The sequence below is a fragment of the Castor canadensis genome, chromosome 2 (genome assembly GCF_047511655.1).
Source record: "Castor canadensis chromosome 2, mCasCan1.hap1v2, whole genome shotgun sequence".
In the NCBI taxonomy this organism is placed as follows: Eukaryota; Metazoa; Chordata; class Mammalia; order Rodentia; family Castoridae; genus Castor; species Castor canadensis.
In genome coordinates, this window is record NC_133387.1 from 54,929,966 (window position 1) to 54,944,134 (window position 14,169).

Here is a 14,169-nt window from a genome sequence, read left to right on the forward strand (position 1 = left end):
TTGCCCCCACCCTCAATCTCCCCCCCAAGCCCTCGAACCCAGCAGAAACTATTTTGCCCTTATCTCTAATTTTGTTGAAGAGAGAGTATACGCAATAATAGGAAGGAACAAGGGTGTTTGCTAGTTGAGATAAGGATAGCTATACAGGGAGTTGACTCACATTGCTTTCCTGTGCATGTGTGTTACCTTCTAGGTTAATTTTTCTTGATCTAACCGTTTTTCTAGTTCCTGGTCCCCTTCTCCTATTGGCCTCAGTTGCTTTTAAGGTATCTGCTTTAGTTTCTCTGCATTAAGGGCAACAAATGCTGGCTAATTTTTTAGGTGTCTTACCTATCCTCATATCTCTCTTGTGGGCTCTCACTTTTATCTTGTGATCAAAGTTCAATCCCCTTGTTGTGTTTGCCCTTGATCTAATGTCCGCATATGGGAGAACATACAATTTTTGGTCTTTTGGGCCAGGCTAACCTCACTCAGAATGATGTTCTCCAATTCCATCCATTTACCAGTGAATGACAACATTTCATTCTTCTTCATGGCTGCATAAATTGTGTATAGATACCACATTTTCTTAATCCATTCGTCAGTAGTGGGGCATCTTGGCTGTTTCCATAACTTGGCTATTGTGAATAGTGCCGCAATAAACATGGGTGTGCAGGTGCCTCTGGAGTAATCTGTGTCACAGTCTTTTGGGTATATCCCCAAGAGTGGTATTGCTGGATCAAATGGTAGATCAATGTTTAGCTTTTTAAGTAGCCTCCAAATTTTTTTCCAGAGTGGTTGTACTAGTCTACATTCCCACCAACAGTGTAAGAGGATTCCTTCCCCCCCACCCCTGCATCCTTGCCAACACCTGTTGTTGGCGGTGTTGCTAATGATGGCTATTCTAACAGGGGTGAGGTGGAATCTTAGTGTGGTTTTAACTTGCATTTCCTTTATTGCTAGAGAGGGTGAGCATTTTTTCATGTGTTTTTTGGCCATTTGAATTTCTTCTTTTGAGAAAGTTCTGTTTAGTTCACTTGCCCATTTCTTTATTGGCTCATTAATTTTGGGAGAATTTAGTTTTTTAAGTTCCCTATATATTCTGGTTATCAGTCCTTTGTCTGATGTGTAGCTGACAAGTATTTTCTCCCACTCTGTGGGTGTTCTCTTCAGTTTAGAGACCATTTCTTTTGATGAACAGAAGCTTTTTAGTTTTATGAAGTCCCATTTATCTATGCTATCTCTTAGTTGCTGTGCTGCTGGGGTTCCATTGAGAAATTTCTTACCTATACCTACTAATTCCAGAGTATTTCCTACTCTTTCCGGTATCAACTTTAGAGTTTGTGGTCTGATATTAAGATTCTTGATCCATTTTGAGTTAATATTGTTATAGGGTAATATACGTGGATCTAGTTTCAGTTTTTTGCAGACTGCTAACCAGTTTTCCCAGCAGTTTATGTTGAAGAGGCTTCTTTTTCTCCATCGTATATTTTTAGTACCTTTGTCAAAGATAAGTTGCTCATAGTTGTGTGGCTTCATATCTGGGTCCTCTATTCTGTTCCACTGGTCTTCATGTCTGTTTTTGTGCCAGTACCATGCTGTTTTTATTGTTATTGCTTTGTAATATAGTTTGAAGTCAGGTATCATGATGTCATCAGCATTGTTCTTTTGACTGAGTATTGCCTTAGCTATTCGTGGCCTCTTGTGTTTCCATATAAATTTAACAGTAGATTTTTCAATGTCTTTAATGAATGTCATCGGAATTTTGCTGGGAATTGCAATAAACATGTAGATTACTTTTGGGAGTATCGAAATTTTTACTATGTTGATTCTACCAATCCATGATCATGGGAGATCTCTCCACTTTCTATAGTCTTCCTCAATCTCTTTCTTCAGAAGTTTATAGTTTTCCTTGTAGAGGTCATTCACATCTTTTGTTAGGTTTACACCTAGGTATTTGATTTTTTTTGAGGCTATAGTAAATGGAATTGTTTTCATATATTCTTTTTCAGTTTGTTCATTATTAGTGTCTAGAAATGCTAATGATTTTTCTATGTTGATTTTATATCCTGCTACCTTGCTATAGCTATTGATGATGTCTAGAAGCTTCTGAGTAGAGTTTTTTGGGTCTTTAAGGTATAGGATCATGTCATCTGCAAATAGGGATATTTTGACAGTTTCTTTACCTATGTGTATTCCTTTTATTCCTTCTTCTTGCCTAATTGCTCTGGCTAGGAATTCCAGTACTATGTTGAATAGGAGTGGAGATAGTGGGCATCCTTGTCTAGTTCCTGATTTTAGAGGGAGTGGTTTCAGTTTTTCTCCATTAAGTATAATGCTGGCTGTAGGTTTGTCATATATAGCTTTTATAATGTTGAGGTACTTTCCTTCTATTCCTAGTTTTCTTAGAGCTTTTATCATGAAATAGTGTTGGATCTTATCAAAGGCTTTTTCTGCATCTATTGAGATGATCAAGTGGTTTTTGTCTTTGCTTCTGTTCATGTGGTTTATTACGTTTATTGATTTTCGTATGTTGAACCAGCCCTGCATTCCTGGGATGAAGCCTACTTGGTCGTGGTGAATAATCTTTTTGATGTGTTGTTGAATTCAGTTTGCCATTATTTTGTTGAGGATTTTTGCATCAATGTTCATTAAGGAGATTGGCCTATAGTTCTCCTTTTTGGAGGTGTCTTTGCCTGGTTTTGGGATAAGTGTAATACTGGCTTCATAAAATGTGTTAGGCACTTTTCCTTCCCTTTCTATTTCATGGAACAGTTTAAGGAGGGTTGGTATCAGTTCTTCTTTAAAGGTCTGATAGAATTCAGTAGAGAATCCATCATGTCCTGGACTTTTCTTTTTGGGGAGACTCTTGATTGCTGCTTCAATTTCATTTTGTGTTATAGATCTATTCAGGTGATTAATTTCCTCTTGGTTCAGTTTTGGATGATTGTATGTATCTAGAAATCTGTCCATTTCTTTAAGATTTTCAATGTTTTTTGAATATAGTTTCTCTAAGTAGTCTCTGATGATTTCCTGGACTTCCCTGGTGTTTGTTGTTATCTCCCCTTTTGCATTCCTGATTCTACTTATTTGGGTTTTTTCTCTCCTCATTTTTGTTTGGCTTGCCAGGGGTCTGTTGATTTTGTTTATTTTTTCAAAGAACCAACTTTTTGTTTCATTAATTCTTTGTATGGTTTTTTTGGTTTCTATTTCATTGATTTCAGCTCTGATTTTTATTATTTCTCTCCTTCCTTTTGTTTTGGGATTTGCTTGTTCTTGTTTTTCTAGGAGTTTGAGGTGTATCGTTAGGTCATTGATTTGGGATCTTTCAGTCTTTTTAATATATGCACTCATGGCTATAAACTTTCCTCTCAGGACTGCCTTTGCTGTGTCCCATAGGTTCCAGTAAGTTGTGTTTTCATTTTCATCACCTTCCAGGAACTTTTTAATTTCCTCTTTTATTTCATCAGTGAGTCATTGTTCATTAAGTAATGAGTTATTCAGTTTCCAGCTGTTTGCATGTTTTTTGTCTTTACTTTTGTTGTTGAGTTCTAGTTTTATTGCATTGTGATCTTATAGTATGCACAGTATAATTTCTATTTTCTTATATTTGCTGAGGCTTGCTTTGTGCCCTAGGATATGATCTATTTTGGAGAAGGTTCCATGGGCTGCTGAGAAGAATGTATGTTGTGTAGAAGTTGGATGAAATGTTCTGTAGACATTAAGTAGGTCCATTTCATCTATTGTGTATTTTAGATCTTGAATTTCTTTATTGATTTTTAGTTTGGATGACCTACCTATTGATGATAATGAGGTGTTAAAGTCTCCCACAACCACTGTGTTGGAGTTAATAGATGCTTTTAGGTCTTTCAGGGTATGTTTGATAAAATTGGGTGCGTTGACATTGGGTGCATATAGGTTGATAATTATTATTTCCTTTTGGTCTATTTCCCCTTTTATTAGTATGGAATGTCCTTCTTTATCTCGTTTGATCAATGTAAGTTTGAAGTCTACTTTGTCAGAGATAAGTACTCATGCCTCTTTTCAGGAGCCATTGCCTTGGTAAATCTTCTTCCAGCCTTTCATCCTAAGCCTATGCTTATTTCTGCTGGTGAGATGGGTCTCCTGTAAGCAACAAATTGTTGGATCTTCCTTTTTAATCTATTTCATGAAACGGTGCCTTTTGATGGGTGAATTAAATCCGTTAACATTAAGTGTTAGTACTGATAGTTATGTGGGTGATTCCTGTCATTTAGTTGTCTTAGTTGTTTGAAGGTTTGAATGTGTGTACCTAAGCTGAGGTTACTCTCTACTTTCTTGTTTTTTCTTTTCCTGTAGTTTGGTGCTGCCTGTCCTTTTGTGGTTATGTTGGGTTTCACTTTCTATGTGCAGAATCCCTTGAAGAATGTTTTGTAGTGGTGGCTTTGTGGTCACATATTGTTTTAGTTTCTGCTTATCATGGAAGACTTTTATTGCTCCATCTATTTTGAATGATAGTTTTGCTGGGTAGAGTATCCTGGGGTTGAAGTTATTTTCATTCAGTGCCCAGATCTCACTCCATGCTCTTCTTGCTTTTAATGTTTCTGTTGAGAAGTCTGCTGTGATTTTGATGGGTTTACCTTTGTATTTTATTTGTTTTTTCTTTCTTACAGCCTTCAATATTCTTTCCCTAGTTTCTGAACTTGTTGTTTTAATGATGATATGCTGTGGGGTAGTTCTATTTTGATCTGGTTTGTTTGGTGTTCCGGAGGCCTCTTGCATCTGTATGGGAATATCTTTCTCTAGAATTGGGAAATTTTCTGTTATTATTTTGTTGAATATATTACGCATACCCTTTGCTTGCACTCTTCTCCTTCTTTGATGCCCATGATTCTCAAGTTTGGTCTTTTGATGGAGTTGGGATTCCTTGCATTTTCTTTTCAGAGGTCTTGAGTTGTTTAATTAATAGTTCTTCGGTTTTTCCTTTAATTACCATTTCATCTTCGAGTTCTGAGATTCTGTCTTCTGTTTGTTCTGTTCTGCTGGATTGGCCTTCCGTTTTGTTTTGCAGTTCTGTTTTGTTCTTTTTTTCTGAGGTTTTCCATATCCTGTATCGTTTCCTCTTTAATGTTGTCTATTTTTGTCCTGAGTTCATTTATCCTTTATTAATCATGTTCTCTGAATCACTTTGGTGTTTATACAGTGCTTCTATGGTTTCCTTTATTTCTTGTTTTGCTTTTTAAAATTCTTTTTGTTGTCTTGGAATTTCTTGAGTGTCTCCTGTACATTTTGTTTGACCATTCCACTATCATGTCCATAAAATTCTCACTGAGTACCTGTAGTATTTCTTCTTTTAGATTATTCTTGTGGGCTCTATTTGGTTCTTTGGCATAGTTTATCTTCATTTTGTTGGAGTCTGAGTCTGAGTATTTGTTTTCTTCATTTCTCTTTGGTTCCTGTACTAATTTTTTACTGTGGGGAAACTGGTTTCCCTGTTTTTCTGTCTTCCCATCATTGCCCTTTGTGTTGTTATTGTCCCTGTACTGTGTGCAGTTAAGTATTTTCTGCTTGTAATAATGGCACTAGTGACATTTAGAATGGGAGGGTGGGAGGAGATGGAAAGCAAAGAAGTGAAAGGAAAAGGGAAAAACAAAGAAGTAGAAAAAACCAAAACAAAGAAACAAACGAAAAAAGTTTCAAAGATATAAACAGGGAGAGACAGTGTACTAATCAACCGTAAGCTAAAAAGGCATTGGAGTGACAGAGAAAGGGTTGAAAATAAAAAATAAAAAGAATATAAATAGAAAATAAGTAAATGAACAAAATATGTATATATATAAATCTCCAGGTTCAAATGCAGTAAAGTTTCAGTCTTAATAATTTTGGTTTTCGTTCCTCAGCCTCCAATCATGGAGATCGTGCCTCAGTTGTTGTTCTGTAGTTGTCTCATCACAGGGGAAAAATAAAATAGAACAAAACTGTGCAAAGCAAAAAAAAAACCAACAAAGTGTCCAAAGTTCAAATGCATGCAATACAGTTTCAGTAAATTTTTCAGCATGCAGGTTTAGTTTGGTTGTTTTCTCTTCAAAGGTAAGGAGAGAGAGAAAAAAAAAGAGTCTTGAGACAGGTCTGTGAATGGCTATCTGCGGCTGTGGTTCGCTTGTCCGCTGCTGACAGCCTGCTTTTGCTGGCGGCGTTATTTATGCGGATCTCTGGGGTGAGCTTAGCACTCACCTGACCCCGCAGGCTTTGTTTACTCAGAGTTCTCCTGTGCACAAGCCACTGCTACAAGCTTTCCCCTTTCCCAGCACACTGGGGGAGGTGGCACTGCACCCACTTTCTCCAGGCCTGCATGTTTATTTACAGCTCACGTGGGAAGTGGGTCTCCCCCTTCTCCTGTGGAGCTTTCCTCCCTCTGCCATTCTCACAAGCTTTCCCGCTCCTGGTTGCTGGGCACACGCCCCCACTCCCGCCCTCTCCGGCCAGGCCCGGCTTGTTTATTTACAGTTCTGGGAGGGATTCCCTGCCCCCTCTTTGGCGCTCAGGGTGCCCCACCCTCTTTGCCACGTGTCTTTATTGTTCTTATTGCTTGTTACTCAGTTTCTCTTTTTTCCCTGGGTGGGGGTTGGTCTGTCCAGGGGGCTATGCTGATCTGGCCCAGGGTTGTCTATGGGAGTACTGCGTACCACTTAGCTCACCTTGTGGTCCGCATCTTCCCAAGCTGTCTGGGCACCGGCGTCTGGCGGTGGCCCAGGAGCCCTCCTGATTTCTCTGTTCAATGTGAAGTGGAGATGCTCTGCGCAGGCTGGAGGTGTGGAGGGGTCAAAGTTTTGCCTCTTCTTGGTGGCCTTGCCTGCAAGGTGTGTCTCCAGCGTCTCTCCAAGATTTCACTTTAGGAGGCACACTTTCTGCTTCCTCCCTCTAGCTGCCATCTTGGAATCCCCTAATTTTTCTTAATGTTGGCCTTGGAAAAGAAATTTCTGATAGCTTCTATGTGATTCCAACACTGTAGGTGTGGATAATCTATACTATCAGTTTTGAGCATTTACTTTTTTGGAGAGTATGTGAGTTATTTATACACAAAGAAATCTATTTTATGTCGTTGTTATTTTAGAATAATTGTGTGAAATTGTGTAGTTGCAAGCAAAAAGTAGTTTGGGCTTGGTGCTGATGGCTCATACCTGTAATCCTAGCAACTTGAAATACTAAAATCAGGAGGATTGCAGTTCAAAGCCAGCCCAGCCAAATACTTGGCAAGACCCTATCTTCAAAATAACCAGAGCAAATGGACTGGAGGTGTGATTCCAACAGCAGAATACTTGCTTTGCAAGTGGGAAGCCCTGAGTTCAAACCCCAGGCCCACCCCCCAAAAAATAGTTGAGCCAGGTAAAGTGGCTCAAGCCTATAATCCTAGCTACTTGTGAGGTGGAGATCAGGAGGATGTTGGCTCCAAACATGCCCAGGCAAAAACTTTGTGAGACCCCCCCTCCCCCATATCAATCAATGACTGGACACAGTGGCACGTGCCTGTCATCCCAGTTATATGGGAGCACAATTATGCATGGGAGCACAAATATTATGCCAGGCTGACCTGGGCATAAAGCAAGAACCTATCTCAAAATTACCCAGCATAAAAAGGACTCATGGAGTGTCTCCAGTGGTAGAGTGCCTGTCCAGCAGGTATAAGGCCCTGAGTTCAACCCCTACTACCACCCCCCCTCAAAAAAAAAAGTAGTTTGATACATGAAAAAAAAAATCAGACCTCTGAGGTCTTTTTATGTTTATTTCTTTGCTTGTTCAATTTGTGCTTATTCTCTGATTTTTATAAAATGGTAATGAATAATTTTCATTTAAAGACATTTGTAAATTTTTTAAACAATGAGAAATACAGACTCAAACAAATTTTTATCTCTAATGTGATCTTAAAAATTTAGCTAAGGATAACCTTGTTATTCAGGTTCTGAGAATTTGTAACATTGTCACAAGAGGAAAATGCAATCCAAATGTTCACATTTAATTTCCACTTGAAGACTGGAAGACTCTGGGAAATGAGAAACCCATTTTCTTGAGGAGAGAGGCAGAGAGGTTTTGATGCTGGAAACCTACCTGGGCCATGAAATCTCCTTAACTGTGAACAGAGTTTGACCTTTCTTTTTTTGAGTCCTTAAGACTTACCAAATAGGATCTAACTGCTTGCTGTGGGTGAACTCTGTTTTCTTGTTCTTCCATGTAGAATGTCATCAAGCCAGCTCAGTCAGGACCAGGAATGTACAGACCTTCTCACCAAAAGTTTTGGGTTGAGCTGTCCCTGTAGATATTAAAAATGAACTCATGTTTGATCAGATTCCCTCTGTCTAACAATACTGTATGTTCCTGTAAATAGTCAGTCACTGTGCTTAATATATTATTGAGGGTTAGAAAACCAGTATATTAAACACTTTGTTAACTCAAATAGAGACAGAATTGTGGCTGCTTTTTCCCTCTTCATTATGCTTATCTGTGATTTTTATATCTATGTTTTCTTATTTATTTGCTTATCTATGTTTTCTTATTATACAATAGAGCTATGTAACAAATTATAAGTAAAAATAATTTTTAAAGGTTCTATTTAAAATAGTTTTCTTTACAGTATAAATTTTGGGAGGAAATTTCACCTGCCCCCTTTTCTCAAAAACATCCAAAGAATTGGTCCATTGTTTTTGTACTAGCTAAAATTACTATGACCAAATTTTCCTCACATCTATTTCTTTTAACAGTTTTCCACTTCTGTTTTTAATCTTCACCCTGATATTTGTATGTCTCTGTGTGTGTGTTAATTTTATTTCTTGTTACTAGAGAGAAATATAGTGTAACAGAAAACGTAAGCATTGAGAGTTACAAAAGTTTAAGAAATTTCAGAGCTGGGCTTGGTGGTACATGCCTGCATCACCATATACTTTGGGAGATTGAGGCAGTAGTGAGTTCCAGACAAACTTGGGCTATGTGACAAGAGGGGGTGGGGAGGGGGGGGATGGAAGAGGGGGAGGGAAAAGGGAGAGGAGGAGAGAAGAGAAGAGATATGGAGGGAGAGTAGGAAGGAGGAGAGAAAGGGAGAGAATGAGGAGGGAGAGAGGGAGAAAAATTTTCAGACAAGTTCTAATTATCTGCTTCTATTGCATGTTAAATTAAAAATGAGATTCGGCATTTCAAAACATTTACATAGTTCTTAAATTTTTTCATAGTGCTTGTACCTAGGAACAAGCATCATTTGTTAAGTACTTTCTATTTATGTCACAGTGCTAAGTCCTTTACGTGCATTATATTATTTAGTCTTCACAGCTACCCTAAGAAGTGAGTACTGTTATTGTACTCATTTTACATATGAATAAACTGAGCCTCACACAGTTTAAAAGATGTGGATAAAATCCTGGAATTTATAACTGGTAGAAGGAAGATTTGAATTCAGGTCAATAAAATTGCTGCCTCATTTTGTGTCTTGATTATCTAGGTGGTCCTGTAGATACAGGGTGTATTATTTAGGACTGATCACTAGCTAGTATATAACAGTGTTACACTCTGGCCTGTTTTTGTTTTGAGTGGTCAATGCTAGGACCACAGGATTTTGTGTAAAGCCCTGCTTGTGGGCTGAGCAATGGTTCAAGTGGTAAGAGTGCTGGCTCTGGGTTTAGGCCTCCCATACCACACACACACAAAGTCCAGTTCATTTACTGTAAAATTAGGGTGATATATGTGAAGTAAAATCGAGGCAGAAAATAACATTAACATGTGATAACATAGTTAGTATAATCAAACATCATTTTAAGCCATTATCAATTGAACTCAGAGACTTATCTTCCTGTCACACACTAAGGGGAGAATATATACAGGAGGAACAGGGAAAGATAGGAAACCCAAAACTTGGAAGTGTTTGATGTGCCCACTGCAGAGGAGCTAATACAGTAACCTTAAAATGACAGAGATCACAATGGGAAGGTGACTGGGAAGTAGTGAAGAGGTCTGGTAGAGATGAATCAATTTGGGTTGTAATATGCATGTACATGGAAGCAAGGCTAGGAACTCTCTGTATAGCTATCCTTATCTCAAACTAGCAAAAACACTGTATCTTTCTTATTATTGCTTATGTCTCCTCTTCAACAAAATTGGAGAAGAGGGCAGAACAGGTTCTACCTAGAAGCAAGGGGGGTGAGGGGGAGTGGGGCAGGGAAGAGAAATGGCCCAAACAATGTATGCACATATGAATAAATGAATAAATAAAAAAAGAGACTATCTTTCATAGCTTTGATGGCTTTATAATGTCCAAAGCATTGGTGTTCAGTAAATATAAGTTGAAGGGATCAATTTTTTCATGTTATTGTTAGTGTAACCAAAAGCCAAATCCCTTTCTCTTTAGGCCAGAGAAGGGCGGACCACTATTGTGATCGCTCATCGCTTGTCTACAGTTCGTGGTGCTGATGTCATTGCTGGTTTTGATGATGGAGTCATCGTGGAGAAAGGAAATCATGATGAACTCATGAAGCAGAGAGGCATTTACTTCAAACTTGTCACTATGCAGGTGCTGTTTAACTCTAGAGTTTTCCTAAATCATTAAACACAATTGTGTGTTTAATGTTATGAATAAATTTTATTTGATTTATCTTGAAAACTAGGGGAAATACTTTGGGATGCAGGATCAGAACAGTGTTTCAGATACTGTTTTTTCTTGAAAAGAGAGGAGCTAAGGAAGAATAATCAAAGAAAATTTAAAAATTAGATTTCAAGATGAGCTTTCCACTATAGTGGTTTAAAGGTGTGCTGTCCCCCATGTGGCTATTGAACATTTGAATGGTGTTTAATCTGAATAGAAATATTTTAAGTAGAAAATGCACAACAACTTCTGAAGAGTAAGTACAAAAAAGAATGCAAAACATCTCAATTTTTATATCGATTTCATGTTAAAATTACCATTGGATGTTACTTATATATATATATTAGGATATATTAGGAAAAATAAAACATACTTAAAATTGATTTTTGCCTCTTTCTTTTCACATTTTTTTAAATGTGCCTACTAGAAAATTTTAAGTGACAAATGTGGCTTATATTTTGGCTTTTACCATATTTCTGTTGACAGCACTGGTCCAAAGCAAACTTAATTGAGCCAAATATCCCCAGAAAAAGAAATGACTGGGTACGATACATGGAAGGAATGCCATGGTATTTCAATATATTCAGTGAGAATCCTTGTTTATTGGTTTTCATTTTTAAATATATCACACAAAAAAGAAACATCAGTTTAACTAACTTCATCCTTTCCTGTTATGACTTTAAATAAATTATAGTTCTTGGTATTGATGTCTATTGATTAATTTTCATTGATTAAGTGACCTTAACCAGTTTATGCACATTTCTTGTTCATTATAGACAAGAGGAAATGATGCTGAAGTAGAAAATGACCTTTATGAATCCAAAAGAGAAATTCATACATTGGAAATGGCCTCAAAAGATTCAGGATCCAGTCTAATAAGAAGAAGTTCAACTCGCAAGAGTATCCATGGACCACAAGGCCAAGACCGAAAGCTTAATACAGAAGAGGCCCTGGTATTGACACAGATGTACAGTTTTATGTCCTAAACCTCCCCCAATGGCTCTTCTAGTTCAGTAGGCTGGGGCTGAGGTAGGAGTGGGAACAAGAAATCAATTTCAAGAATTCTTCTGTTCTATCCTCTAGTGTTCCAGAAACAAAAGTGTCAACATTTTACAGTTTAGAATAAGAATTAATGGAAATATTTTTAGAATTACAATTTATAATAGAAAGAAACTATGGTGGGTTCTTCAAATATTAAAATTGTTATTCTGTTTATCACTAGTTATAAATATTCTTGTCATCTTCTGAATGCTAGGCCAAGAGTTAAATGTTTATAGAAACATAATTTATCTGAAAAAATAAAGGACACACTTGTGGAATCTGTTAGCACTTTTAAAAAAAAAATTAAATAGCTATCAGTTGATAAGGGATAACAGTGAGATATTCACTTAAAAAATTATGTGCCCACAGAAGAACTGTACCATCATTATACCAGTGATAATTCTTTTTTAACTAGATTTTTGTATGTTTTATGTTTTATAGGGTGAAAATGTACCTCCAGTTTCTTTCTGGAGAATTCTAAAGCTGAATGCAACTGAATGGCCTTATTTTGTGGTTGGTGTTATTTGTGCCATTATAAATGGAGGCTTGCAACCAGCATTTGCAGTTATATTCTCAAGGATTGTAGGGGTATGTTCATTTTTTATGTCTATTTCTGGGACCTGACTGAAGAATGAATGAAATTTTGCATCTGTGTACATCTACAACACAAAATATGTATCTTTACCTGAAAGCAACTGGTTTAAAGTTGTAAGAGCAGAATTCTGATTTGTGAGAAGAATGATAGTTTTGTAAACATTCTTTTGTCATGGTTTCTGTCTAGAGCCCTGATGATTTTTATCCTAAGTCCCTGGGTACCAGCGCCCTGAAACAGTCAATGAAACTGGTGAAGTGACTTTTCTTTACCTGCCAACATTAAACTCTAAGCAAAGCTCATGGACAATAACTCATCAGTGTGCAGAGGGGCCTTCTCATGTGTTTGTTTGGCTGGGTCAAGCATGAGCTATCTTGTAACATATACACTTGCCAACACATGACCAGGCCTGTACATTACCTATATAAGCTGTCATTTTCATCTTACTTGCTAAGGTTGAAATAAACAAAATCAACCCTTTGTTAATAAGCTTTAAATCACTGTGAAAAATGCCTGAGACAGACAGTTTTAAAAGGCGGAAAGATTTCTTTTGGCTTACAGTTTCAGAAGTTTTCATCCAAGGTCAGCTGGATCCATCACTTTGAGCATCAGGTGAGGACAGAATATCATAGTGCTGAGAGTATATGGCAAGGCCTGCTCACCTCATGGTAGCCAGGAAGCAGAGACAGGTATGGGAAGGGGCCAGGGACAAGATAAATGCTTCCAGGGCACCACCCCACAATGCTCTACCTCCTCCAAATAGGCTTCACAACCCAGTAGTACTTATATTATAAATCCATCAAGGGATTAATTCATTGGTTAGGTCAGCATCCTCATTATTTAGTCACCTCTAAATTAGTAGATCCACCATCTAGAGACAAAGCCATTAGCACATGAGAGTTTGTGGGGATGCTTCATATCCAAACCATAAGAAGCTCCCAGAATATTAAGGTTGACATGTGGGTTCCACCTGATTTGTAATGGTGAACTTTTGATTAGCAAAGTTACAGTCTGGACAGACATGCTTTCTAGTTGGTGAAGGATTTTCATCTGTCAAATAACACTGCGGAAAACATTGTGGAGAAAGGGATTGATCAATAAAAGAAACATAAACCTAGCACTAACTTTTCATTTTTTAAGAAAAAAAAATACAACTATTCAAGTCTACTCAGACCTAGATAGCTTATCTTAGGTTGATATTCATGTTTAGTGTAATCACTTAAGAAATATCTTTTCAGTGCCTTCTTTGTGCCATGTATTTTTCTATTTGCTGAAAAGATACTTACAAGATAAAATATTGGATTTCATAGCCATATTCTAGAACAGGGGCCAGAAAACTTTTCTATAAAGGATAAGAGAATATTTTAGGCTTTGTAGTCCATGTAATTTCTGCTGCATATATTCAATCTGGCCTAGTGGTACAAAAGTAGCCATATTCAATATGAAAATAAGTAAACATGTCTATATTCTACTAAAACTTCATATAAATATTTGGCTGGCAGCCCATAATTTGCTGATCTTAGTTCTAATATATGTTTTGCAGTCAGAGAGGCAGACAGTCAGTGGTATCATCAGAAGAAAATATGGAAATGGACAAGTTAAGAATGGGCTTGGCTGGTTTTAGCAAAAATTTAACTTACAGAGTTGATAGTTTTTCATTCTTTGTGTAAGAGTAAGTCTAGAGGTAGGAGATCCAAAGCAAGCATATTAGCTCCTAGACATTGTAAATAGTGGACTTTGGGTCAGATGGCTTGGGGTTAATCTCCTTGGGTCATTCCTTACTGGCTTTGTTACCTTGAGCAGGTTAATTAATCTCTCTGTATTTCACATTTTCTGTGTAACATAGTGACAAAAATAAAACAAACTTCATGAGATAGTTGTAAGGGTAAAAGCAATAGTGTACACGAATTTCCTTAAAGTAGTACCTGGTATAGAGTAAGGATTCAGTGATTGT

At 37.4% G+C, this 14,169-nt stretch overlaps 1 protein-coding gene across 4 annotated transcripts in view; it reads left to right on the top strand.

Moving 5' to 3' along the window:
• Nucleotides 1–14,169, top strand: part of Abcb1 (ATP binding cassette subfamily B member 1) — a 186,632-nt gene that overhangs the window by 146,413 nt on the left and 26,050 nt on the right. For all 4 annotated transcript variants that reach the window (XM_074064836.1, XM_074064835.1, XM_074064837.1 and 1 more), the window contains 3 exons: nt 10,349–10,510; nt 11,359–11,535; nt 12,065–12,211. In XM_074064836.1, coding sequence (XP_073920937.1) covers nt 10,349–10,510; nt 11,359–11,535; nt 12,065–12,211 — 486 coding nt within the window. The remainder of the gene's footprint in view (nt 1–10,348; nt 10,511–11,358; nt 11,536–12,064; nt 12,212–14,169) is intronic.